This window comes from Anoplophora glabripennis, unplaced genomic scaffold (genome assembly GCF_000390285.2).
Source record: "Anoplophora glabripennis isolate ALB-LARVAE unplaced genomic scaffold, Agla_2.0 scaffold522, whole genome shotgun sequence".
NCBI lineage: Eukaryota > Metazoa > Arthropoda > Insecta > Coleoptera > Cerambycidae > Anoplophora > Anoplophora glabripennis.
The window spans coordinates 10,352-35,870 of NW_019416807.1; the positions used below are offsets into that span (position 1 = coordinate 10,352).

The following is a 25,519-nucleotide window of genomic DNA, read 5'->3' on the forward strand; positions in this document are numbered from 1 at the left end:
AGCTTTTGTTCGCGCCGTTATTTTTGGCGTTAAACGTGGTCTCGATAATCTGGCAGCCTCGTGAAGGTGGGCCCTGTCCATCGACCACAAGCATGGCCGGTGTAGGCGCTTTGCGGGACCTCCTCCTGCCCTGGCTGGCCCCCGCCGGTAGAGGGCGCTCTTCGTGTCTTGAGTTTTCTTTCTTCGCCGGCTTGTCTAGCCTCCCGGGGGGTAGTCGTCGTGAGGAATGGGTTTTCGGAAATAGCTTGTAGCTACTGGACAGGTGAAGCTTTTGTTATATAACAGATATGCACTTCTTATTTGTGGAAGGGCGAAATGGGCGGTGACTATTAGACGCCTTCATTATAGCCATCTTTCTCTATCGCACGGATTTCTATGACTTACTTTATCGCTCTCACGTAACGGCCGATGAACCATGGGGACTTTCTGACCCTGTATGTGGTCTGCCTAGAAGTTCAACTGATTGTTCTATAAGCTGTGCTTTTACATTGTATTTGTATGTATTTAATCAAGCAACCCACATTACACCGTAGCTTCTTAATTTTTAACTATCGTGTCATACATATCTTAAAACCAATATTCAAAAACCGTGGTGTAGGCCAAAGTTATTGCATATTTTCTCAGTGTAAGATATTTCTGGTTAGAAAAAAAGAGCTTCAGATTTTTTTATATTTTTACATCAGAAAAATATTAGGTATCTTTTATTTAAATTGAATAAATACTATTTAAAATTATCATGCCACTTTTTTTTATCAAAATCGTCCCCAAGAGTCATAAAGAACAGTTGGCAACCTTAATTTTTAGAAGTTTACAATAAAATACTTATTTACAAAATTTTTACTAAACTATTCTTAAAGTAAGCAATAGACATAAAATTAAACTTATTGATTCACTTTAATATTCTTCAATCTTCATATACAAGACTTAGGTATTCTGATTGTAATAAATTGATGAAATCTGAAATATATATTTGCTGTAACAAAAATGTTACATAAAAGTATAAAAATTGTCTTCATAACTGAAAACTTTTTAGTCCACGTCTTCCGGTCTAACAGGGTGTGTAAGTGGTATCACAGATCTTTGATTAATATCTCGGGAACATGCCTTTCTCATATCTAAAAAAAATATGTATTATATTGTGAAAGAAATAATTATAAAAAGGAGTAAGTATATATATATATATATATAACTGAAGCAACTGAACATNAGATTTTTTGAAGCTGTGTCCAACAAAAAAAAGTTTACTCAAATCGGCCGAACGGTAGACGAGTTACAGACTTGTTCCACTTTTAAGCGAGACACCCGTTATATATATATATATATATATATATATGTATTTAATAATATACAGGTTATTATAAAAAAAGTAAGTCAAGCCATTAACCACAGATTCTTTGTACAAAAATAATAACTTTTCTTATGCCATTTTTCATATATGTTTCTTTTTTTAGATACAGGGTGTCAAAATTACAATTATCAAATATTTTTATTAATAACTGTTGCTTTTTAAGACATTCAAGTGTAATTTTACTTTTACTTTTTATCTTATGTTCACATTTTTTTATGTAATTTTAATAAAAAAAATTGAAGCGTGCACAGAGGAAGGGGGATGGCAGTACCCATTGACCACACTGCTCTTCTGCATATTTCTATGGTCCAAATATATAGTTTATTTTTCTTTTATTTTTCTCTAGTAACATTTTAATTTAGAATTTAGTTTACTTTAGGAGACATCTCTCATTTTTTTTTAAACTATGAACTAAGTAAGCTTGTAAACACATTTTTACCAAATAAATTTCATTCGGATTTTTTTTTAACAATTATGAAAACAAATTCCAGAAGGTTTAAAACTACAAATTTTCCCGAGTATTGGATTCTCTCTTATTGAAAAAGTCCAAACATACATTTGAGGAAGTGGTAGATATATCGATAATTGAATTTATAATAGTGAAACCAGATTCCCTAAATTGAGAGAAAGTTTAACCAAAATTCTTAGATAGACATTTCAAAACACACTATTTTTTTAAGAATGCCAAGCATAAATGTAGCACTAACAAAAAATCCATATCATTATAAGAAGTTGTAATATCTCAAAAGCCAAGCCCTACATCAAAATTTATAAGGATGAAAAAAAAAAAAAAAATTGAAAGTAAAACAATCTTTTAAACTTTAACGGTAAAGGCCACATTTCACTGAGGCTGGTCTCGCCAAGCTAGTGCAGCCTGGCGGATCCAACCTAGTTTGAAACTTAGTGCAATAAATGAGTATACAGTCACACTGACTGGTTCCCTCTTGAGTCAGGCACGACAAGCACTGTTTGTACTAATTTACATTTTAAAGTGGCTCTAGCTGTGCGGGTACTTACGCCAACAGAATGTTGTCTATTAGTATCACGTAATTGTCCACGTTGGCTGTACAGTCTAAAGCCGCTTTACAGTCCGCAATTCTTTCTGCAATGACTTGCAGCAAGACTTTTCACTTGCAATACCTTTCAAACCGATGCACACCACACTAGCCCGTTTATCAAGACAACTTTGGCAATACGCTGCTGCTCAGTGCGCATGCCTACGTGCAGAGACTTGCAGCTTGCAGAAAGAATTGCAGACTGTAAAGCGGCTTTTAGGTACCAGTCGATATTCATGGCATTATTTTAAGTCCAGTGTGAGGTTACTTTATTTTCACTATGGAAGAAGACAACTCAGAAATATTTGTAGAAAATAATACATATAAGAAAAACTTTATTATTTTTCTCTAAAGAATGTGTGGTTAACATCTTCACCTACTTTTTTTTATACTAGACTGTGTATTTTTAATATATTTAAATATATTTTGCTAGAATTAATTCTCCATTATTTAACTTCAGAAAAGAGAAATTTATGCAAATCAATCTGTCTTTTGTAGTACTGTAAATTATACACACTAGTTACCATATTTTTGTAACATAAAATTACTCACCATATGCATCTTCATCGGGATCGCCAGAGTAATATTCCAGAACGGTCCGATATACTATATAGCCTAAGTTCTTATACATATTAATAGCAACCTTATTACTAACTCTAACAAACAGATCCACAAAATATGCTCGCTTTCTAAAAAAAAATAAAATTATCTTATTCCTGCTTTCCTGCAAAATTTTTAAATTTAGTAAGACCAACAATATAATTGTTTTCTTTATTTCGTAGCAAATTACGAAGTTTCATTAATTTCAAACTTAACTTCATAGATCTCTAATGAGCAAAACTGCAACAACCTATAACCCTTAATTGCCGACACATACTGAAGGGATAATTTTGAATAGCCTTTTTATAAAGATCTATGACATTCTTCTATAAAATTTTTAAGTATATGAAGTAGGCAAATACTTTTCTGAAATGTCCTCTAAGAAACTCATAAGTGTTGCAGCCAATCCCAATCTCCGGAAATCCGGTGATACAGTCAATGCTGTAACGTGACCATGCCAATTTTCACCTATACCTTCTGCTTTTCCCATAACTAGAAATCAATCATTAGGCAAATAAAAATAGGCATTTCACTTACATACTGTATCCCATGATTTCTCCACTTGGGGACTCCGCTACTTGAAAATACTCTGGCCAATGTGCTAAATACTGCATGTAAAAAGATATTCCATAAGTTTCTGTTAGGGGATCAAGATTTCTGAAACAAAAAGTACATCTGTATTTAAGATAATCTACCTATTTTAATAATTACACGTTATTGAATTTATACATATCATCACAAGTAAAAGGTCTTAATGTTGTCATATTGGGATTTGTTTTAATATTTTGTTTATTTTTCCGGACTGAAAATAACCTAAAAATAGAACTTTAACAGAATTTTGACAGATGACTAACATGGACTAAGATAACAGAATGAGAACTTCTTCTTCTTCAGAACATGGTACAATCGCATAAATATAGGCTGTGTTCAGCGAATGGTCGGACCGGTCAAAGTCGTTCAGCGGACAAATATTTCGTTGGTCAGACCAATTAGATGATAGGGAATATTAGGCAGGTTTTAACAGAGTTACTAAAGGCTAAAGGCCGTTAAGCCAATTGTTTGACTAAGGGCCGGTTTTTCGATCTCTGGTTAACTAATTGTTACTTTCTGTAATGGAGATTTCATAGATTAGTAAAGAAAAAAAATTAAACATGAATTTATAAATTTATCATTTGTTTCAAGTAAGCCAAAATTTGTAGAGCGTCTCAACCACAAACCACCTAGACTGGCCGTATCTAATTCCAATGCACGGGTACCAGTGAATGCAAAATCCGGGGAAGTGGAGTGTGGAAGGCAATCTGATCGCGCGCATCTTTAAGCAGATCCGCATTAAGTAATATTTTTATTACATATTAAATATTATATTGCATAACAAATATTAAATTTGACGTTTGTAATTCAGAAAATAGTATATTTTAGTGTCATATTAAATAAAACTACAAAATAATTTAAATATATTTATTATCCTCTAAATAATATTAATTTATTTAATATTTGTCTTTTCGTAGATTTTACCGAATTAAATAATTTGACTTCATGATTAATTCGTACATCGATATACTTTTCACATTCAGCCCTTACAGGTTCTATTAAATGATTACAATTGTTAAGCAAATTATCAAATTGATGTTCATGCAAATTTTCAAATATGTTCACATTCAGAAAGAATTTTAATACATGATACACGATTTTATTTTTCTGTAGCCTAAGTGTCCTGCTTTCATCATTATTTAAAAATTTTATTAATTTTTATGTTTCTCAGCATATTACTACGACATCTCGATGGATACGTCAAACAACCATGATCTTTAATAAAAATTAATTTACTGTAAGAATACTGAATTTTTTAATTGAAAAAAATATTTAATTAATTTCGATCACTTTTATTTATACAATGTTTTACAATACACTTGCCCATGATAAAACGTCTAATTATCGAAATCACAGCGATGCGTACACGTCAAATGCTAGGACACGACTGAGCGCTGGGCTCCAAATCAGGCTCCAAAGTGTTTTCACCAAAGTCGCTCTATAAGCCAGTCTAGGTGGTCTGTGGTCTCAACCTCTCAACGTCTCGAGCACAGATACGAAAGAACAGACTTTTTTTCGCGAGTGAAGTCGTATGTTGTAGTATGTGTAGTACTATGAGTGAATGAAGAAATTTAAACTACCATATGACAACTGAGGTCAAAAGAGATAGAAATAGTATCTACTATAGTGACTTTATACAAGTATAGAACCACTGTAGTAACTACAAGTCAGATATTCACCAATATCCATCGCGAAAAAAGCCTAATATAATGACTAATGAGGGTGACCACAGACTATATACTTAGAAGTCTATAGGGGTAACTTTTTTCAGCATCTCTGCGGCTACATAAAAATGCGCCTAGGTACTTTGGTTTCTTGGCGCCAATTTAACTTTTCTAATATACGAGTAATCTAGAAATTTAACCTAACCAAAAAAACCTCAAATCTAATGGATTTCTGTTGTTTATATTTTGTGTAAGAAATAAGGAAAATGGAAACTAATAACGCTAGCGGATCATCAAAAACTGTAGAAATTAATTCATTGGAATCTTTAAATAGTTTTTTAAAGCAAGAAGACAACTCACAAAATGTGTTTTATATATCAAATATTCCTGATGTATGTAAAGAATTTCCATGTATATTAGGAATAGACGAAGCTGGCAGGGGTCCTGTTTTAGGTATTATCTTACTAAAGAACTAATAATATTGTACATAAATTCTTGTCAATTCTAGGTCCAATGGTATATGGTACAGCATTTTGTCCGATAAATGAACAAATGATTTTAGAAACTTTAGAATGTGCTGATTCAAAAGTATTAACTGAAAAAAAGAGAGATGTTATTTTCTCGAATATATGCCAATCTTCTAAGAAAATAGGTTGGGCAGTAGAAGTTATAGCTCCAAATTATATATGTAATAGTATGTTAAGTAGATCAAAATATTCTTTAAATCAAGTGTCAATGGATTCTGCAGTTGGTCTAATAAAAGCAGCAATAAACTGTGGTGTTAAAATTGAACACATATTTGTAGACACTGTAGGTAAACCAGAGAAATATCAAGAATATTTAAAAGGCATTTTTCCCAAGTATAACATAACAGTAGCAAAAAAGGCTGATTCGACTTATCCAATAGTATCTGCGGCTAGTATTTGTGCTAAAGTTACCAGGGATCATGCTTTACAAGTGTGGAATTTTCAAGAAGGATTAGATGTTACTTGTAAAGAATTTGGCAGTGGATATCCAGGAGGTAATGTTTATGTAAATTTATGTTTGTAACAATTTATCACTATACTCCACGGTCGTAATTATAGAGTGACTAAGACATAATATAAAAACACTATTATAATAATTATATAATAATTATATACGTACTACGTACTACTGACTGTTTATAAGCAAGTACGCTGTTTATTAGCAATTTAGTTTCAACCCACAAATAAAAAATGGGAAATTTCTAGAACAAGAAAATTTAGTCTTTGTATATCACAATACGTACTTAAAAAAAATTAAAGATAAAAATTGAAATAAAAATTATCAAAAACTTATGATAATAAAGAAACTTAAAGTAGTACTTAAAAATCTTAAATTTTAGGGGTGTACTCTAGATGGGGAAACCTAAGAGCGCACGTAATTTCAACTCACCCCTTCCACCCTAGGGGGTGAGGGGTGGTTTTTTTGGGACTTACCCTTATTTTGCGATTTTCGGATTCTACGTGTAAAACTACCCCCGGAAATGCATTATTGGCGAATTAGCAAAAAAAACCAAAATCCACCTCGTATGGACTTTGTCGTTTTTTTGATGACTATAGTTATTGGGTACCTGGGCAAATCTCCGTCAAAAATGAATATACAAATTTGAAATTTGAGGTCTCGGGGAGACCTAAGAGCGAACATAATTTCAACTCGCCTCTTCCACCCTAGCAGGTGCGGAGGGGGTGAGGGGTGGTTTTTAGACGAACCCGCAAGAACGCGTGTCCGAGGGTAGTTTTACGTGTAGAATCCGAAAATCGCAAAATAAATAGTGTACGTCTAAAAAAACCACCCCTTACCCCCTCCGCACCCCCTAGGGTGGAAGGGGTGAGTTGAAATTACGTGCGCTCTTAGGTCTCCCCATCTAGAGTACACCCCTAAAATTTCAGATTTTTATATTCATTTTTGACGGAGATATGCCAGGTACCCAAGAGCTATAGTCCAACCAAACACTATTACTATAATGCGTATAAAATATAAAATGATTTTTATACGGTTCAATATTATTTATCTTTGTGCCGCTCGATACGCACATCGATAGAATCTATAATCGTCTAGAGACCGAGTTACACTGAACGTCGATTTATATTCTATCTCTGTCTTTTGTACTTGGTAGGGAATAGAGAAATGCTTTTTTAGTGCGGGTGTAAACGGACTTGATTTAACCCATCCTGAGAAACGTCATAGCATAAGCGCAGACGAGGGGTCTAATTCCATGGCTATAATTAATTTATAAATTAAAAAAACACAATTGGGACGTTTTAAAATGCTGCAATAATTAAAATGGATCAAAGTGCCTGTTACCGCAAACCGTAAAAAAATATTAGATGTTATGTTTTATTATCTTTTTTCATTATTTTCTATATCTTGTTGCCTTTTACGCAGACACGCCAATGAATTTTCGTTCCCGGCACGCTTCATCCCCCTTACTAGTCCAAAAGCTAGCGATAAATCACTCTATAATTTCGACCGCGGAGTATAGTTTTAAAGTTATATTCAATTTGTTCAACTGTAATGATGAGCTTATTTTAAAGTACCTATATAGAAATCAGCTTGTTCTCTAAATAAAATCAAAATCTATCAAAAGTTTTCAGACATATTTTAGAAATTGTATTTTTTTTTTGTAATTTTCAGTGCCCCATATTTCTAAAACGAAGCTCTTTACGACCTACATTTATATGAAAATTTTTGATTAGCACTGTATAATAAATGGATATTTGCAAAATTTTTTCTCTAAAAGCTCGAAATATTGACAATTTTTTTTTTATGAAATAACGTTTGATTATATCATGTTCAATTCAATTACTCAACTTTGATATTTTGAAATACCTCTTTGTAGACCAAGTGACTAAAAAATTTTTGGTGGATTACTGCGATCCAGTTTTTGGCTTCCCACAACTAGTGAGGTTTAGCTGGTCTACGGCAGTTAATGCGCTTGAAGAGACAGCTTATCATGTAGAATGGGAAGACGTTGAGGAAAAGTCTTCACCTGCTAGCACTTCAATATCTTCATTCTTCAAGATGACTTCTAGTAAACCTGTTATGAAAAAACAGCATGAATTTTTTACTCAACGATTTCTTAGTAGAAAAGTGGAATTTTAATTATTAGTTAGAGTTAAGTTTTATCATGTGAACTATAAATATTTTTCCCAATAAAAATGTTTTAATTTTTCTGTCAGTGTTAATAGTTTCATTTGATCATGGATACAATGTGGTGACTGAAATAATCTGCAACTAATCTTGACATTCTTACATATATATTAAGAACTTATCAAAAAAAAAAAAAAATTGTATGGACAGGGGACGTACAAATACAATTTTGTATAAAAAAAAAGTCAAAAAGGCAGTTCGAAAATGATTTAAAAATACACTTCTGCACGGCACTGGAAACTGGCAACTGTAAAAACTGATACTGCGCAAAGCAAAGCATGTAAAACATGAACGGACAAAAAATTGAAAGAATTTCTTTCCTAAAGAAAGAAATAAAATTTTAGAACACCTATTTTATATCGGCAAATTCAACTACTTTTATCGCTATTATTATTAATTAATAAAATTATTTGTGGTTTTATTTACTAAAATAATTTGATATAGGTACCTGACGTTACAACAACTATTCAAAATTTTGTCCACTGACTTGTAAACACAAATGTTGTCTTGCTTCACCATAACATACATACTTCAGCATAACAAATACTAAACTTCACCATAACACAAATAATGTTGCCTTGCTTCACCATAGATTAAAGCGATATCCATCAACTCCGAGTTGCTACACATAAGCCGTTTTTGACACTTGAAATAGTAATGTAAACACTATCGCAAAAAAATAATAAAATCGGATTTCAGTATTTGGAATCGCCTGGGGCCACGTGGAAAGACAGCACACAACGCGAATGACGCTAGGGACTACAGTAGTCCAGTTATGTACTGGTTTTAAATACTACAACTTCAATAATCCTTTTTCTCGGAAATTAAGGATTTTACAAAAAATTTTTTTTACTATATTGACTCCATTTTCCATGACGCATCTATTCCAAAAATTTTTTGTATAAGTTGTGAATCAGCCTGTATACTTAAAACCTGCTTGCAATAAAATTATACAATATCATTTAACGAAACACTATATTTTCGCATGTATTATACTAATATAAAATAAACTTTAGTGCCTTTAGTTTTACAATTATTATAAATACTTTAAAAAATTAGTATAAATATAAATCTAGACTATTTAACTATTTACGTAAATTTAATTTTGCATACTGTGCACCAAAGCAAACAAGCTCATTCGAGGTTGCTTTTAACGCTGTTTGCGTTTGTTTCATGCGTAGACACCTTTACGTTATCACTTGTGCCGTGTCCTTCAAAAGCTTTCTCTTCTTCATTTGACATTTTTATGCAAGTGGTTTTGGCATTAGACTCGGGACTCGTTTTGAAGAGTAAAAATTTGATATTTTACTTGCAATCTACCAGTTTTTCTGGTAATTTTGTGGATTATTCTATATGAAACAAGTTAGTGATAGCCTATAGTTTGATTTGGTCACTTGAAAATGATTGATGTCAGTGCTCCGAATTACCCACAAGATGAGGTTAGTAAATTTTTATTTTTCTGTTTTTAGCTATAGAACTCTTAATTAATACAATCTGCAAAAAGTGTCTGAGAATTATAAATTCGGATATATTTATTAAAATTCGCAAAGTTGCCCTAATTGTCAAGTATATATAACACTGGCGGGTTAGTTGCAAAAACCTAACCTTATTTTCTATGAAATTTGTATTATCCTTAGGAGAATTCTTTTAAATAGTGGTTCTTTCACTAAATTTAATAATTTTCTTGTAAATTAATAATTGTAATATAATAAGATAGTGGATTTCTGATTATTTTTTACCATTACATTATTAAATAAAAAAAAACATACTTAGCTGAAGTAGTCAGGTAATTCTTTGTAGGTAGGTACATACACATGTATGATTGTTGTTACATCCATTCTTAGTTCCTAGTACAAAATAAATCTAGCTAATAAGCCTCAGTAGAAGTAATATTTGTCGGCATATAACTAATATTTAATAAATTTCTTATGTTTGTGTTGCAGATAAAGTCCTTTAGATTTATTTGTAAATAGAAATATTATTTCTTGTTTAACAAATATAATGGCATACTATACTGCAGTAGGTAGTTATACACATAATCCTTTTTTTTAAGGCTAACGGAGTCACTGACATGAACACTGTTTACCAACAAGTGTCAGTCTATGCACCGGATATTGCCTGTGAATTTATTTCTCACAGAATTATGCAAGAAATCATCCCTGGCGTATATCTAGGATCATTTATGGCTGCTCAGAAACACTGCCTCTTGGAGAATGGGATCAGATATATAGTTTGTGTACGACAAGATGTAGAGGCACATTTTATCAAGCCTCAAATTAGTGACCCAAATTTTACTTATCTTACACTGAACATAGCAGATAATGCTACCGAAAATATTATAAGATTTTTTCCGAAAGTGCGACAATTTATAGACGAAGCTCTTTCCAACAATTGCAAAGTGCTTGTCCATGGGAACAATGGCAATTCTAGAAGTGCCACTTTGGTTTTGGCATATATTATGGAAAAGTTTGGTTTAAGTAGCAGGTAAGGCGACAGGTTGCTATATTAAGTGAAATTGTCAGATTGAGATATATCATGGGGATTCAGAAATCGTTTTTACATATAAGTTAAAATTAGAAAAATTTCACCATTAGGGGATTATTTTCTATTTTGTGTTGTCATCAGAGGCCAAAGTAAAAAGAATGCTTCTTCATGGTAACTTTTCCTCTAGATTTTACAGAATTTTTTATTTTTTTAAGGGGCACCATCAAGCTAATATTACACATACATAGAGGGTGTATATAAAATGTTTGACCAAACTTTAATAACAGATTTTACATTACAAATTTAGAAAAAAAAATTTTTACAAACATTTAATTTTCGATATTCAGGGAGTTCAAAATCAATGAAAATACATGGAAGTAGTGCAGTGACATGATTACCATGTAAGACACTTTAGATATTTTTTTATTGTAAAAAAGTAGTTTTTATAGATTAGTGAAAAAAAATCGAGTATAAAATTTTGCACCATACACTGCAGCCAGACAGATTGTGGACAAAATATGAAGGTAAATGGAAATCTGTAACAGCTCAAATTTAAATATAAATGCTTTAAATACATACCTGAGTGTATCGTTTCCAAAGTATAAAATAAGCTTCTTAATATTTAGTTTTGAAGAAAAGAAGGAAATTATTTCAAAAGTTAGGCTAACTCCCATAGTTTTCAACGTAACCAAATAAAGTCATTGTCTGGAATTACTGTTCAGTTATTTAAAAAAGGTTTTGATCAAGAAATTTTGTGTACTTTCTTAGAAATGTCAGTTTTGTCATTCAACATTTCTTTTTCGATTTACCATCAACTTCATTTTTGGATAAGACCCTCTCATTCACTTGGAATATATAGGTATTTTAGAAACATGTACAATTCTAAGGTCCTTAATTTTAAAAAATGAAAATTAAACTTTAAAACATCAAAGTAAGGTATTTTAACCATTTTTACAGTTCAGTTAATCCTTACTTAAAAATAATTTAAAAAAAAACTGCTGACGGTGTCTGAGGTGTATCTGACATAATTAAACCGCAGCAAATGACACATCAGTGAACTCTGATATAAAAAAACAATCATAATATCTCAAAAACTAAAAGTTGTATCTGAAATCTGTTTATCATTTCAATTGTTCACAAAATGGCGCAGTTTTTTTCCAGTTGAAACCACCATATATCTAAATGTTTCTGATATCCTTATTCTTTTCGTGGAAATGGCAATTAATTCAGGGTGTATACCTACCAATTGGGAAAACCTGCATATTTTAGGGAATTTCATAGATCTGGAAATGTTGGTTAAATATCAGGTAATTTCCTTAATTTTCATGAAATTTTATAAATTCCAATCGTAATCACTGTTGCAAGGTGCTGCCACATTAAAATAGTTTAAATTCATACAGACCGATTTAAGGAGGTTCGATACCGAAAAAAAAATGGTAAAGTTTTCAAAATCATTGAAACCTGTTAATAAATATGCCAACTGGCTTGAGTAAAAATATCAGAACGATTGCCAATACAGTTTTTTTGAAAAATTATATTAAAAATTATGCTCTTATACACATGCTCTTATGGGAGTTGGGAAAAAACTTTAATCAAACGTGAATATTGCTCTTAAAAATGGTTAGGATGGGGAAAAATAAAATTCTAATTAAAGAATTAAATATTACTAAACATTTTAAAACAATAAAAATATGCACTTACAATGTAATTATTGAGATAATGGAATAAATATATAACACTTTGACAAATTTGAACAAACATCTGATCCAATAAAAGGAAATATGGCAACACTGTACGCTGTATTTAACGCTTCGACTGACGCGCTATATTTGAATAGCTCGATTATAGACTATATAATTATTCTAGTCGAAAACATATGTAGTAGTAATTAATATTAAATAAATTTTTCATGATCTAATGCAATATAATAGCAATTTGAAACAAAAATTGAAAGGATTTCGTTGCAAAACGAACAGTATAGATGTTCTGTCATAATCTTCAATTTGACAAGGCGACATATCACTAGCACCATCATACACTGAGCTTTTTTTCACTTTTTTCTCATCAATCCACATTCTGTCTCATACGCATTTTATATTGCTTTTCAGTATTACTTTTCCTTTGTATATTGGATGTTTATTCATGTTTACGGAATACGCGCAAAGCACAGTTGACAGTAATGACGGTTGACCCAACTTTTACCACCACGCCATGGCAGTGGCAATGATGCCAGATTTTATCCATAATTTTACAAGCTCTTAATGAATAAATATACACTTTTATTCAAATAAAAAGTTAATTGCCGTGCATTAAACACAAAAAATATATGCAAGCTAATATGTGTTGTATAAATTTCATTCGTATATATTATATTTAGTTCGCTCAAATTAGTTTATGTAAGGTTGGTACTACAACGAAACTACCGTGTATAAGCATAGGCTTCCCTCCCGTACCGCCTGCCCCGCAAGAGATGTATCGAACCTCCTTAAGTAAAGATGTTGGCTTTTAAATTAGTCAGAATAATATTTGCCAATCACAATTCTTAATTAACTGCTATATGGGTTTAACTGCTATATGGGTACTGTCGTATGCTTTTTTTTAATGTATTGAGTATACATATAGGGTTAATGTCCAATTTTCCATTTTTTCTTCAAATTTAAGATATTTTTAATTCTACAATTATCAATAGGCTAATTGGTGATGTAGTCTCCGACCTCCCAACATTCAACAAATTTCTCGACACCTCTTCAGTGGGGCAGATCTTCTTAATTCAACTTCCGAATGACCATTTTGATCATATTGGAGATATGTTATTATGCATTGTCATATTGCAAAAAAAAGTCTTATCGCTCGTCAAGTCGTTATAGTTGTTGGACATTAAGTTCTGCATTGACGATTTGATTGTTTGGTAAGAGTTCATAATAGACAACCCTTTCCAATTTTACCAGACACATAACATCTTTCAAGGATGAAGTTCTGGTCTTGTTCGCGGAATTGGTTGTTTTTTGGATTTTAACTATTCTTTCTGCCGTTTCAAGTTCACATACAGACACCATTTTTCATCACCAGTTATAATACAAGAAAACGTTCGTTATGAGCACATGTTATGACAATAGAGCAAACCGGTGTGTTTATTCTTTTTGTTTTTGTTAAAAACGTGAAGTATTTACCAAGTGCCAAGTTTTTAAACTTTTCCCATCAAATGCAGGTGATTTACTACTGTTTTGTGATCACAATCCATCTTGTGATTCTATCCACTTGTTGATTGTCTTGGATTTTCGTAAAAGAGTTGATTCAAATGCTCTTCATCAAATTCAAGTGTGTCCGGAATGATTCATGTCTTTATGGTTGAAATCATTTATAAAACTCGAAAACCATTCATTCATCGTATCGTCACCATATACGGCACAAATTTTCCATGCAGATGTAGCGTTTTCCCCATCTCGATTAAAAACAAAAAGAAGCAAGTGCTGAAAATAATCAATTTTCCCAACTGGAGATTCCATTTTGAATTTGTGAAATTTCACAAAAATTAAATCTTTATGAAGCGACTAAATACACAATAGGTTCTCTTTTGAATTTTCATGTGAATTTTGAAATTTGAAAAAATTGACATTTCTTATTCCCCAACCCATTATAAGTTAGTGATCGTCTAAACGTTTACAATAAATGTATTTTTTATGATTGTAAACTTTAATTTTTGTATTCAGATAATCTATGTTAAAAAAATTCTCCTAATTTTCTTAAACATGCTCTTAAATGTACAACAGGGCCTCGATAATCCGAACACCGAAAATGTATACCCTGTTCGGATTCACGAAGCGTTCGGATTATAGTATGTAGACATTTTGAAAGGGATTTTTCGAAATAAAACAAAAATATTTTACAATATAATGTATTTATTTAAGTATGTACGTTAGATGTATGTTAGATACAATGCTATTAATCACACTTTTTTAAAGAATTCCAGTGCTTTGACGAGTAGTATTTAGCGACATAGAAAATGCTTTATCCCTTAATTTACGTAACAGCATTTTTTCCGGAATAGAAATGTCGACTTCATCTGCCCATTCCAAACAAAAAACGCACTGCATGGCACTGGCAAGACAGAAACTGTGAGAAACGGCGGTTGCACAGGGGTAAGGGGGGTCGTTCGGATTATAGAAGCGTTCGGACTAGCTGGGGTACGGATTATCAAGGCCCTGCTGTATCATATTTTTCCAAATTGACAAAAGCAATATCTATTAAAAAATAGTAGTTCATAAAGTGCAGCATCTTGCTCGGGTAGTAGGAAATTTGAGTAAATTCAGAAGAAAATTTTCATTTTGTGTTCCCAAAAATAATGTTTGCACAGTATAATTTTTTCGTGACCTTGCATTCGCCGATATTCTCTAGCACACATCAAAAACATTCTCTCCTTTACAACACTAGTTTGTTCCATGTGGTATTGCAACAAGTTTTTTTTCTAAAGTCTATGAAAATGTTGCCATTTGATGCAAATTTTGTGATGACCACTAAATATTCATACGAGAGATTCTGACAAAGAATTTAGGAAATGGTAATCTTTGGGAAATAGAAACTGATATAGAGCTTACATTTTCACAATTTGGAAAATTTTTCCAAGGAATTTTTTGCTTGAAGTTTGCTATATTGATTGTGATTATTTTTAATTTATTTTAGTGAAGCGCTAGAATACGTCAAAGAGAAACGTGCTTCAGTGAACCCTAACGAGGGTTTCCGTGCTCAGTTGGTAGAATACGAGCCGATTTACAAAGCCCGTCAGATTCTGGCCAACGGAGAATCGTCCAGCGACTGCAGGCAAAAACGTAAATGCGAACAGTTGACGGAAACGGTGGATTATAATGTTATCCAGAGGCCTCCCAGTCCGGATTTGGACAACAATAATCAGGAGTGTCCACAATCAGATGCAGAATTCTCCAACCATTTGTACAGGTTATGGCTGTTAAAGCGAAGTTAGGAAATTTAACGTTAAAAGGTATATTGGATTTGTTTATATAGTTGTAAGGAATGAAAATTATTGAATATGTAAGTATTTATATAGAACATGATGGTATGTAAAGATGCTGTACTAATTCCTAGATACTTTTCTACAAGCCGGTTTTGAGAAAGCATTATTGAAAGTCATGATTAAAATTGAGAGAATACGATAAGTTGAGGTATGTTAAATATGAATTAAGAGGGAACATCCGGGTATACAGCGGAAAGAATAGGTGAATCTTAACACTCGGTTCGATTTTATCCAGGTTTGTTTTATTTGAAAGTATGTTGACAAGTTTCTTTATAAATATGTCTCGACTGGAAACGGTGCTGTAATGGCCAGCATAAAAAATGTCGCTTGCTCGCACAGTGTGTGGTTCCCAAGATTACATGCAGTTAGTTGGTTGAATTGAAACAAAAATTTCAAAAAGATTGCCCTTCGCAATGTAGGATTAAAAAAAAGCAATGGAGGTCGACTGAAATTTGCATTCGTTTTTCAACCTTAATTTCCAATCTGGCTTTATAAAAAAAATAAATTAAATGAAAAAAGAAACCTATGATCCGAAGTAGAAAATATTGTGTAAAATTTTGAAAGCAATCCTTCGAGCCAGTTTCCAAATATTTTTGGAACTGTTCTTGAGCAGTATGTTTCGAGATAATCACGTTTGATGTTTGGCAGAGAATTGATGCGCTTGGGAACTTGATCACATGACAACGTTTTACGTTTTTACAGTTCTTGGAATATCAAGAAAACGTTTATACACGATATTCTTCATATTCCAAATTTGTAGAATATTTTTTTTGGAAAATTGACTTGTAAAAAACAATAATTTACTTAATATACTGGGTGTTCCATTTTAATTTGATACATATAAATATCTCGTCAGAGAAGCCGCCAATCAAAAAATGACCTAAAGGAAAATTTGTTCAGTTCACTGCAGGAAACCAGATGCTTACCTAGGATTTGACCTTGACCTCACCTTGCAGATCAACAGAAGGTCAACTTCGAAATTTTAAATGGGATCCCCTATTTTTAACCTTGAAAATGGATTCAACAGAAAATTTTACATCCGGATGTGATCACAACTTTGAAAGGTCAAGGTCGAGGTTACAACGGGTTTAAATGATTGGTCATCCTTGAAGCAATCTCGGAATAAGTTGTTGACCTCCAGAGTCAATGGGATTTACATCAAGGTACTCAATCACGACCTTCGATTCGTCCTTGACCTCCACTTTGTCAAGGTCATTTGAAGATCGACTATAAAAATGGACCTTCACCTCTACAAATGTTGCGAAAGATGTTCTGGATTGAATTTGAAGGTTCACTTTGTTTTCTTTTCTGCCAGGCCGTGTATTTCTTAGATCAGATCTTGGGAAAACGGCAAATTTGTATCCAAGTATGCTGCAAAGTAAGGGATCAAATAAAAAGTTCATTTGAAGATCTGGTGAAGATTTAAATCCAGAATACTAACGTAATTTCAACATAATTCAATGGCTCACAAATAGTAGTGTGATATTTTTATTTTTTTAAATTTTTCACCGTCAGTCAGTTTTACTTTGTAACGTACTCAGATATCTCTTTTTTCAATTCTCAAACTAAGTTATACCTTCGTTGAGTAACAAGATATTTTTATCAGTCTTCCCTCACTCGTTCGTAGCATTATTTTTTCCTACAATTGTTACAGTCGACCTTCAAATGACCTTGACAAAGTGAAGGTCAAGGATGAATCCAGGGTCGCGATTGAGTACCTTGATGTAAATCCCATCGATTCTGGAGGTCAACATCTTATTCCGAGGCTGCTGCAAGGGTGACGAATCATTTAAACTCGTTGTAACCTGACCTTGACCTCAAGGTCAAAGTTATGATCACATCAGGATGTAAAATTTTCTGCTGAGTCAATTTCCAAGGTTAAAAATAGAGGATCCCATTTAAAATTCCAAAGTTGACCTTCAAGGCGAGGTCAAGGTCAAATCCTAGGTAAGCAGCTGGTTTCCCCCAGTGAACTGAACAATTTTTACTTTAGGCCATTTTTCGATTGGTGGCTTCTCTGATGAGATATTTACGAGTATCAATTAAAATGGGACACCCGGTATATTAAGTACATTGAGTAAAGTTTTTGTTTTTACTTGGCTGTTAATCTGCAACTCCCAGACCATATAGTAGACCCTCCGCAGCACTGGCAGTGATCCGTGCCTGTCTTCGTTCAATCCTCCCTTCACAGGTCATGTTGTGAGTTTCTACTTTGGCGGTATGCATGCGTTCTGCATCTTCGATGTCCCAATGTTGATCAGCGTTTGTTCCCACATTAAAATCTAATGCATTCCGGTAAATTGCCCATAACTCGCAATTACTGAAATTTCTAAATGAAATTTGCACACAATATTCGTAAGATGAGCGGTAAAAAAAATTTGAAGAAAACATTTTCTTTTATTTGTATATTTCCCCTTAAACCTTAAAATTGACTAAATTGGGGATTTTCATTGTTATTATTTATTTATTATTATTTTTTTACTCGGAACTATTGAAATTGAAACTGTGTTCTTACAGGAATGTTATCCATTTCATTTTCCTTTTCAATAGAAACTTTCTTTTCTTTATAAAACACTCATTTGTGTCATTTTTGAAGCTTTGTTCATCATTAAAGTTCTCTTTTAACTATTATTTTCTACCCATTAAATTAAAATAAAGCTAAAAGTTTTCTATGACTTAAAGCTAATGTTGTATGAATTATTTGTGATTCCTTTTTTTATTATTAATTTAACCAAGCATTTCCACTTATGTGGAAATTTCAATTTTCCTAGTTATCTTAAAATCCAAGATTTTCTATAAGAAATTATTAGAAAAATCTTATAGCTCTAGATAAGTAAAATGCAGTATTAAAATATTGTCATTTATTTCTGGGACACTCTGTATAATGTCGCGAAGAGTATGGTTCTGTTAGAAGATATTTTTCCAATTTTTGGTCTCCCAAGATTTCTCTTCATTCCTTGTTCACCTGATTAAATGTCAACATCAACAGTAAATCTGAAAAGATTTAATCTTGAGTAAAAAAGAAATGACGATATGCAAATTGCAAAAAAAAAGTTACAGGCTATTTTTTTTAATGATATTTGAAAAAGTATTTTCCAAATAAAATCAACTGAGCCCATTTGATCGAGTGGTATTCGAATCTATAAGAAACAAACTAACATTGATTTTTATATGTAATTTTTTTTTAAACGTAGTTTACAAATGTAAAAAAAATCGAAAAGGGCTGTTCGAAAATGATTTAAAAATACACTTCTGCACGGCACTGGAAACTTTGAACTTCATCAATAGTTGGTTCAAAAATTTCTAACGTTTCTTTAGAACAAATTTAAAAGTTCCACAATAATTATATTGATTTAGAATTATCTGTAAATTCCGAATTGGTGAGTGTTAAGAATTGGACAACCAGAAACATTTTAAGTTTGTTGGCGGTACTGGAAAGCTCATGTTTTCTTATTGGGACATTTTTTTGTTTTATATAATCTAATATCTCACTATTTTCAGATTTTCTGAACATGACTGCAATTTTACAGTGATGCAATTATATCCACCCCTCTTGATAACTTATAAATTTAAATTTAGGAAAATATGTATCTACCTGTTTGTTTTAAAAAAAATCAGTAAACCCAGGGGTGTCCAAACATTGCGAGCAGAGGCCTAAATAAAATTTTCTGGTGGACCAAACCTAAAATTTTCCTATTTGTAACATGTGGTTGTTCCATTATGCCATCGGCATAAGTAAAAAAAAAGTTTAATTATTTTTTTTAATAGATTTAAAAGGTGCATGTTTTATAATTATAATTTCCTAAAAATTGCAAATCCTATGTCTATGACTTATATATCACCACATTCTTTTACATCTCTCAAAGTGTCCTCAGTATTTCCATAATATTATTGTCTTCAATATTTTTTTATGATCGACTATTTTTTTCTTGCGTTCATTTATTTTTCTCAGTTAAAAAAAAAGAATAGACAATTTATAATTTTACATACATTAGGGTGGCCCAAAAAAACAAATATTTTTTTTCGTGTGTTGTGAAAATATGTTAGTTTGTCATGTTTTAAGAGCCCCCTCAAAAAATCTGCTCAAAAAAAATTTTTTTAGAGGTCGCTCAAGATTTTTAAATATTTCCAAATTCGTCAAAATTTGAATTTTTATTTCAATTTTTTGTCTCGTTATTTTATCATTTTCTAGGTTGAAAAAAATCTCGATTCTGGAAATTTCAAATCGATATTTTAATTTCTTAAGGTCACTCATAATTATTTTAACTTTAAAAGTAGTGTACCTAAAATGTTTTTGAGCGACCTTTAAAAATAAATATCAATGAACTAATAATTTTTTTTATTGAATTTGATGAACAAAAGAATAGAAATAAATCACGAGACAATTAAAAAATTTCTCAAGGCAAAATTTACTACCGCACTATGAAATATTAATAATTTCATAATTCTTTAAAATTTAAATGTCTTGATTTATTTCTATTCTTTTGTTCATCAAATCCAATAAAAAAAATTATTAATTCGTTGATAATTTATTTTTTAGATGTCGCTCGAAAACAGGTACACTACTTTGAAAGTTAAAATAATTATGAGTGACCTTTAGAAATTAAAATATAGATTTGAAATTTTCAGAATCGCGATTTTTTTCAACCTACAAAATGATAAAATAACGAGAAAAAAAAATTTTAAAAAAATTAAATTTTTGACGATTTTGGAATTTTTTAAAAATCTTGAGCGACCTCTAATAAAATTTTTTTTGAGCTGATTTTTTGAGGGGATTCTTAAAACATGATAAACTAACATATTTTCACAAGAGGCACAAACAAAAATTTTCGTTTTTTTTGGGCCACCCTAATGTACATCAATGATCCTGCAAAATTAATTTTAAAAAAAAATGTAGTCAAGTGGCACGTTATTTGAAAGACATTTTCTTTGTGTGTTCAATTTTTTGATATTATCGATTCTTGAGGAAATCAATTTTCTCCATGTTCTCCAGCAGAAACTTAAACACCAAGAAACAAACTACAATCATAATTCATGGTCTTTCAAAAAAAAAATCAACATGCTAGCTATTTCGATATTTTCAGTTATTGAGAAGTAATTTCCCATATTTGGGTGAGCCAGTATATTTATGGGCCACATGGAGCACGCCTGCCGCAGTTTGGCCACTCCTAGGCTAGATATATTACTTCCAAATTAAAAAACAAATGATGTATCTCAAAAAATATTTTTATTTATTGTTTTTAAGTAATCGCTTGTAAGTATTAAGGATTATTCTATAAACTTGTACAGTTGCAATTTAATCGCGGATTGTAAATTTGTATCGATTTATTTTAAATGTTGGTTAGTTTTAAGGAAAAATTTGTACATATGTCGTGCCTACTGTAAGAATAGATACTTCTGTGTAAAAATACTATTTTTATACTTTTGTAAAAATGTTTTTTCTGTGAATTAGACTAAGTTTTTCTAGACTGTTGTTGTTCTTTTTGTCCTTGCAATATGAAGAACCAAAGTTTTCAGTCAAGGCAATATTACGAAAACCCTTAAAATTTGGTTTATGTTACCTAAGCAGGTAGGTATTCGAATTAAATATCAGTTCATCATATCAGACAACATACTAAGAGATATTTCGTGACAAAATTGATTCTACAAGGTGTGTCACTTAACATTTTCACTGGTGTTTCCTTAGAAGCGAGTAGACAGTTTTTTAATCAGCACTAGCCATAGGCGGAAGACAGTAAAAGTTTAAATTTGCAAAATGACGACAGTAACAAAATTGGTTTACACATTCCAGTTTAACCGAAGGTGAATTAAATTCTTGGATTTTAAAAAAGACGCTCTGCAAATTATCTTTTTAAAAGTAATGCAATTCATTTCACCTTATGTACAGATTTTTAAAAGGTGTAAAAAGTAAATTGATTATTTGGAAATACGACGCATCCATTAAAAAATTTTGTGACATCTGTTAGATTTCTTTGGTGGAAAATAGTATCCTTGTACTCCTAAAGACATTTAGTTTTATCTTTGCTAGATTGTTATCTTTAATATTCCAACAGTCTTTAAAACAAGGTCAATTTCTAGATTGATGAAAATCGAGTTATATCGGGTGTCCCCAAATTCATGCAAGATTTGAATTTTGCGCCATTTGTGCGATAAAGTGTTGCCAACGAAAAAAAATACAGCTGACAGTTCAGGGTTATTAAAATTGGAGCACTAGACGAAAAAAACGACGCGTTTTCATTGTTGAGAAATATTTTAAGAATAATGAAGGTTTAGTAGCTACAGTTCGCAATTTTCGTACACAATATGGTCGGAATAGTGATTTAACTTTATCAACTGTGAAGGGATTAATTGAAAATTTCAGGGAAACTGGATCAATTAGTGATCTTTAACACTCTGGCCGTCCTTGAACAAGTCGTTTAACACAAAACATCGAAGCAGTTCGTGAGAGTCCAGGAATATCAGTTCTCAGTTCGGCACCGTTGTCAGGAATTGGACATTTCGGATATGCTCTACACTCTACAGATTATGGAACAAGTGGATGTTGGTTTTCAGTGATGAGGCTCATTTTCATCTTCATGAGTTCGTTAATCGAATTGTGCATCCACGAGTGATTGCTGAGAAACAAATGCATCCAAAACGTGTTACTCTTTGGTGCGAATTTAGACTATTCTTGCTTGGAAAATGATGCTGGTCAGGCAGTAACTGTTATTGGTGCGCTATCGCCACATGATAATTTAGTTTTTTGTGCCTAAATTGCAAGATACGGATGTATAGACGACACACATGGTTTCAACAAGACGGTGCTACATGCCGTATTGCCCGAGAAACAATTCAATTACTAAGTCATTTCCTGGTCGTGTCATTTTTCGTTTCGATCATCAGAATTATTGCCTACCCGGATTATGCGATTTAACGCTATGAGACTATTTCTTTGGGGTATTTTGAAGTTTAATGTTTATGAATAAGCCCATGGCCACCCACGCCTTCAAGGGGAAATTGAGCGCTGTGTTAATGAAAAACCACATGAATTTTTGCCCTAAAAGAATCCTAATGGTACTTATCTATTTGTGTACCGCCTGTATAACAGGAAAAGTTCGCTAAAATCATTCAATAAATAAATATGATACGAGGGACGCTAGACCGTTAGCAGATTAGTTAATTTTTTATCGAGTTTTTTAATATTGGTTGGAAAAGTATTTGAATAAAACGTTTAATGTACAATGCATTAACAATGTTTGTTTTATTGTAGAACTATGGAATAATAAATTTTTAACAATCATTGTGGGTTGAAAATGTGAAATATCTGACATCGACAAACGCCCTCAGTATTGATGAAAAATAACAATACACGCACATGAAACATTAAGTACATGTGCATGTATAGTTTTAATAGTAACAAAAACAGTGACTCATTATTTCTTCCATAAAAAAAATAAGTGAATTCAATAGAAAGCTTTTCCACAACTTCTAATACAAATATTGACAATCTTCTTTTACTGATATTGCAATAATCATTTCTACAGTAGAAATATAGCTGATGTATGTATATAACATCTTGTTATCCCATATTTATCCATATCCCTCAAACCTTTGTTAAAATATAGCAACTTCAGTCCTTTTTGCGTAATCTAGCGCTGGATTTTTCCATAGAATTTAGCCAGTCCTGCAACTCATCAGGAGGCGTAGGACGATACGAGATATGCTTCCCCGTCAACTTCGCCATAATTTCCGGTACATTTAGCCCAATGGTGCCTTGTTTGCTCAAAACTATGGCTCTGATGAAGCCGTCGCTTAAGGTGATGAATTGCTGTTCTATGTAAAGGGTTTTTTCCTCCCAGTACACGATCTGAAAGTAGGCAGTTTAATAAGTCATAGAAGGAAAAACTTAACATTATTAGATATACCTTTGTAGTTACTTTATAGGTGTTGAACAGTGGAATGGTTCTTCTGTAACGGATGTTGGACGCAGTTTGTAGCACGTGACCCTTGGCTTTGGTAATTTCGTCGTAAAGGCCTGTTCGTTCATAGAAATGAAACCTAGCAAAGTCCAAATCTCTCACGTACCTGGCGTTGTTCATGTGTTTGAAGAATATGTCCAGATCTTGTGAGGTACAAACGCCTTAAAGGAGACAAAAGGTCGATTGGTGTGAAAAAAACTACACAGGTTGAATATTTAAACATCTTAAAGTTAATATCTCGATTTTCATTATGGTTTAGAAGTTAGGAGATGATGAAGTTGTAAGAAAATAAAACTATCTATGGTAATAGCTCAGAAATGAACTAATATTAGATCTTTCCTTAGTTTTTGGCAGTGGTGGCTGCTGCGGTGGGAGCTATAGGTCGCCGCCTCCCCTAAGAATTTTCATGGTAAAAAAATTTAGCTTGCAATTTAGTTTACAATGTTATCTCTACATAATTAAATAGATGAGCCTTAAGAAACTCATTAAAAAGGAATTGTTAAATTTGAAAGGTGCAGTCTCAACATCGGTAAAGTGTTTACAACGGTGGTCATGGTTACCGTCGCGCAGCATTGAAAGACGGAGTAGGAGTAGCGCATATTTGCTATGCAATTCATTTTCTTACCCACTAAACATTTTTCAGTTTCTGACATGTTTCAGAAACGTTTCCATTTTTCTTGAAACGTTTCATACAAAATCCATGCAACGTTTTGGTAACGTTCTAGAAGCCCAAGATGTCCTCCCCAAAATACGTTTCCAATGAAACGTTTCAAAAAATTGGTTTCAGTAACATTCTTTTTATGTTCCATTTATGCCCTCGATATTTTTGTTTTACGTTTCAGTATATTTTCAGAAATGTTTGAGTAACATAATAATTTTTTACCATATTGTTCTCATAATGCTCTCAACTTTAGATCATTTTCATTTCAAAAGCGTTTTTGAAATAGTATAAATAGTGTATTTTTTTAAATATCTCTAATACTCCTTTGTGATATTTTTATTTGTATTGTGAATGACTTAATTCGAACTAAAAAAAGTTACATTGTATATTAAAAAAAATAAATATGCTCTTCTAGTTTGGGGATGCGGCAACTTTTACTAAGAATTTCTTTCTTTTTGAGAAGCCACTGAAAAAAGTTTCTAATATGGATTACGAATTTTGCCATTCATCGTACAAATAAAACAATATCAGAAGCATTAAAAAAAAGCTACACATTTTATATTGTTCAAATAATACGCTTCTGAAATGAAAATTTTCTAACGTTGAGACCATCATGAATACGGTAACAATGACGAACTGATAATTAGAAAAAAGTTAGTTATGATTATGAATCTTGAAATGGTAATAACATTACTGAAAAATAATATAAAGTTATAATTTCTTCTACGCATGGTCAATATTACATATATCCTTTTAATAATAATAAATTATACAGCAGAAATAAGGATACAAAATGATATCTTGACAAAGTAAATATCTGTAGGTATACCTAAACCCTTTTATTTAAGCATGCCTATACACATAAACAAATATAAACATTTGTACAAAATATAAAATAAATGACGTCTGTTTCACTTGATTCATCCATATTTCAAATAGTTCTCACTGACTAAGT

At 32.0% G+C, this 25,519-nt stretch overlaps 4 protein-coding genes across 5 annotated transcripts in view; 2 read left to right on the plus strand and 2 right to left on the minus strand.

Annotated features, from left to right (window-relative positions):
• Positions 1-874: 874 nt before the first annotated feature.
• LOC108911866 (N-alpha-acetyltransferase 20) lies at positions 875-3,867 on the minus strand. Its single transcript, XM_018716926.1, has 5 exons — positions 3,715-3,867; positions 3,545-3,660; positions 3,366-3,495; positions 2,956-3,092; positions 875-1,115 (listed from the first exon to the last, which is right to left on the minus strand). Exons 1-5 carry the CDS (start codon positions 3,765-3,767, stop codon positions 1,030-1,032), a joined length of 522 nt encoding a protein of 173 aa, XP_018572442.1. The 5' UTR covers positions 3,768-3,867; the 3' UTR covers positions 875-1,029.
• Positions 3,868-5,139: 1,272 nt separating this feature from the next.
• Positions 5,140-8,460, plus strand: LOC108911865 (ribonuclease H2 subunit A). The gene is made up of 3 exons (XM_018716925.1): positions 5,140-5,711; positions 5,767-6,279; positions 8,122-8,460. Exons 1-3 carry the CDS (start codon positions 5,525-5,527, stop codon positions 8,382-8,384), a joined length of 963 nt encoding a protein of 320 aa, XP_018572441.1. The 5' UTR covers positions 5,140-5,524; the 3' UTR covers positions 8,385-8,460.
• Positions 8,461-9,688: 1,228 nt separating this feature from the next.
• Positions 9,689-19,909, plus strand: LOC108911872 (serine/threonine/tyrosine-interacting protein-like). Of its 2 annotated transcripts, XM_018716934.1 has the most exons (4): positions 9,689-9,871; positions 10,486-10,916; positions 15,597-15,912; positions 19,447-19,909. In XM_018716934.1, the coding sequence occupies exons 1-3, from the start codon at positions 9,833-9,835 to the stop codon at positions 15,892-15,894; spliced, it is 768 nt and encodes a 255-aa protein (XP_018572450.1). In that variant the 5' UTR covers positions 9,689-9,832; the 3' UTR covers positions 15,895-15,912; positions 19,447-19,909. The 2 variants fall into 2 exon arrangements, with proteins under 2 accessions (XP_018572450.1, XP_018572449.1); XM_018716933.1 differs by having other exon boundaries at positions 15,597-19,909.
• A 2,363-nt stretch (positions 19,910-22,272) lies between these two features.
• LOC108911862 (protein THEM6-like) overlaps positions 22,273-25,519 on the minus strand; it is a 6,923-nt gene continuing 3,676 nt past the window's right edge. Inside the window, exons 2-3 of the mRNA XM_018716921.2 lie at positions 23,850-24,064; positions 22,273-23,791 (exon numbers count right to left, since the gene is read on the minus strand). Of these exons, the coding sequence (XP_018572437.1) occupies positions 23,555-23,791; positions 23,850-24,064 (452 nt within the window). The 3' untranslated portion in view covers positions 22,273-23,554. The remainder of the gene's footprint in view (positions 23,792-23,849; positions 24,065-25,519) is intronic.

Excerpts from the sequence above, each read along its gene's own strand:
- LOC108911872 (XM_018716933.1), top strand. The coding sequence starts at position 9,833 with ATGATTGATGTCAGTGCTCCGAATTACCCACAAGATGAG. Across the intron at positions 9,872-10,485 it reads CGAATTACCCACAAGATGAG|GCTAACGGAGTCACTGACAT; the intron begins GTTAGTAAATTT and ends CTTTTTTTTAAG. Across the intron at positions 10,917-15,596 it reads AAGTTTGGTTTAAGTAGCAG|TGAAGCGCTAGAATACGTCA; the intron begins GTAAGGCGACAG and ends AATTTATTTTAG.
- LOC108911866 (XM_018716926.1), bottom strand. The coding sequence starts at position 3,767 with ATGACAACATTAAGACCTTTTACTTGTGATGATATGTATAAATTCAAT. Across the intron at positions 3,661-3,714 it reads ATGTATAAATTCAATAACGT|AAATCTTGATCCCCTAACAG; the intron begins GTAATTATTAAA and ends TTTTTGTTTCAG. Across the intron at positions 1,116-2,955 it reads TCCCGATGAAGATGCATATG|ATATGAGAAAGGCATGTTCC; the intron begins GTGAGTAATTTT and ends TATTTTTTTTAG.
- LOC108911865 (XM_018716925.1), top strand. The coding sequence starts at position 5,525 with ATGGAAACTAATAACGCTAGCGGATCATCAAAAACTGTAGAAATTAAT. Across the intron at positions 5,712-5,766 it reads TGGCAGGGGTCCTGTTTTAG|GTCCAATGGTATATGGTACA; the intron begins GTATTATCTTAC and ends TGTCAATTCTAG. Across the intron at positions 6,280-8,121 it reads TGGCAGTGGATATCCAGGAG|ACCAAGTGACTAAAAAATTT; the intron begins GTAATGTTTATG and ends ACCTCTTTGTAG.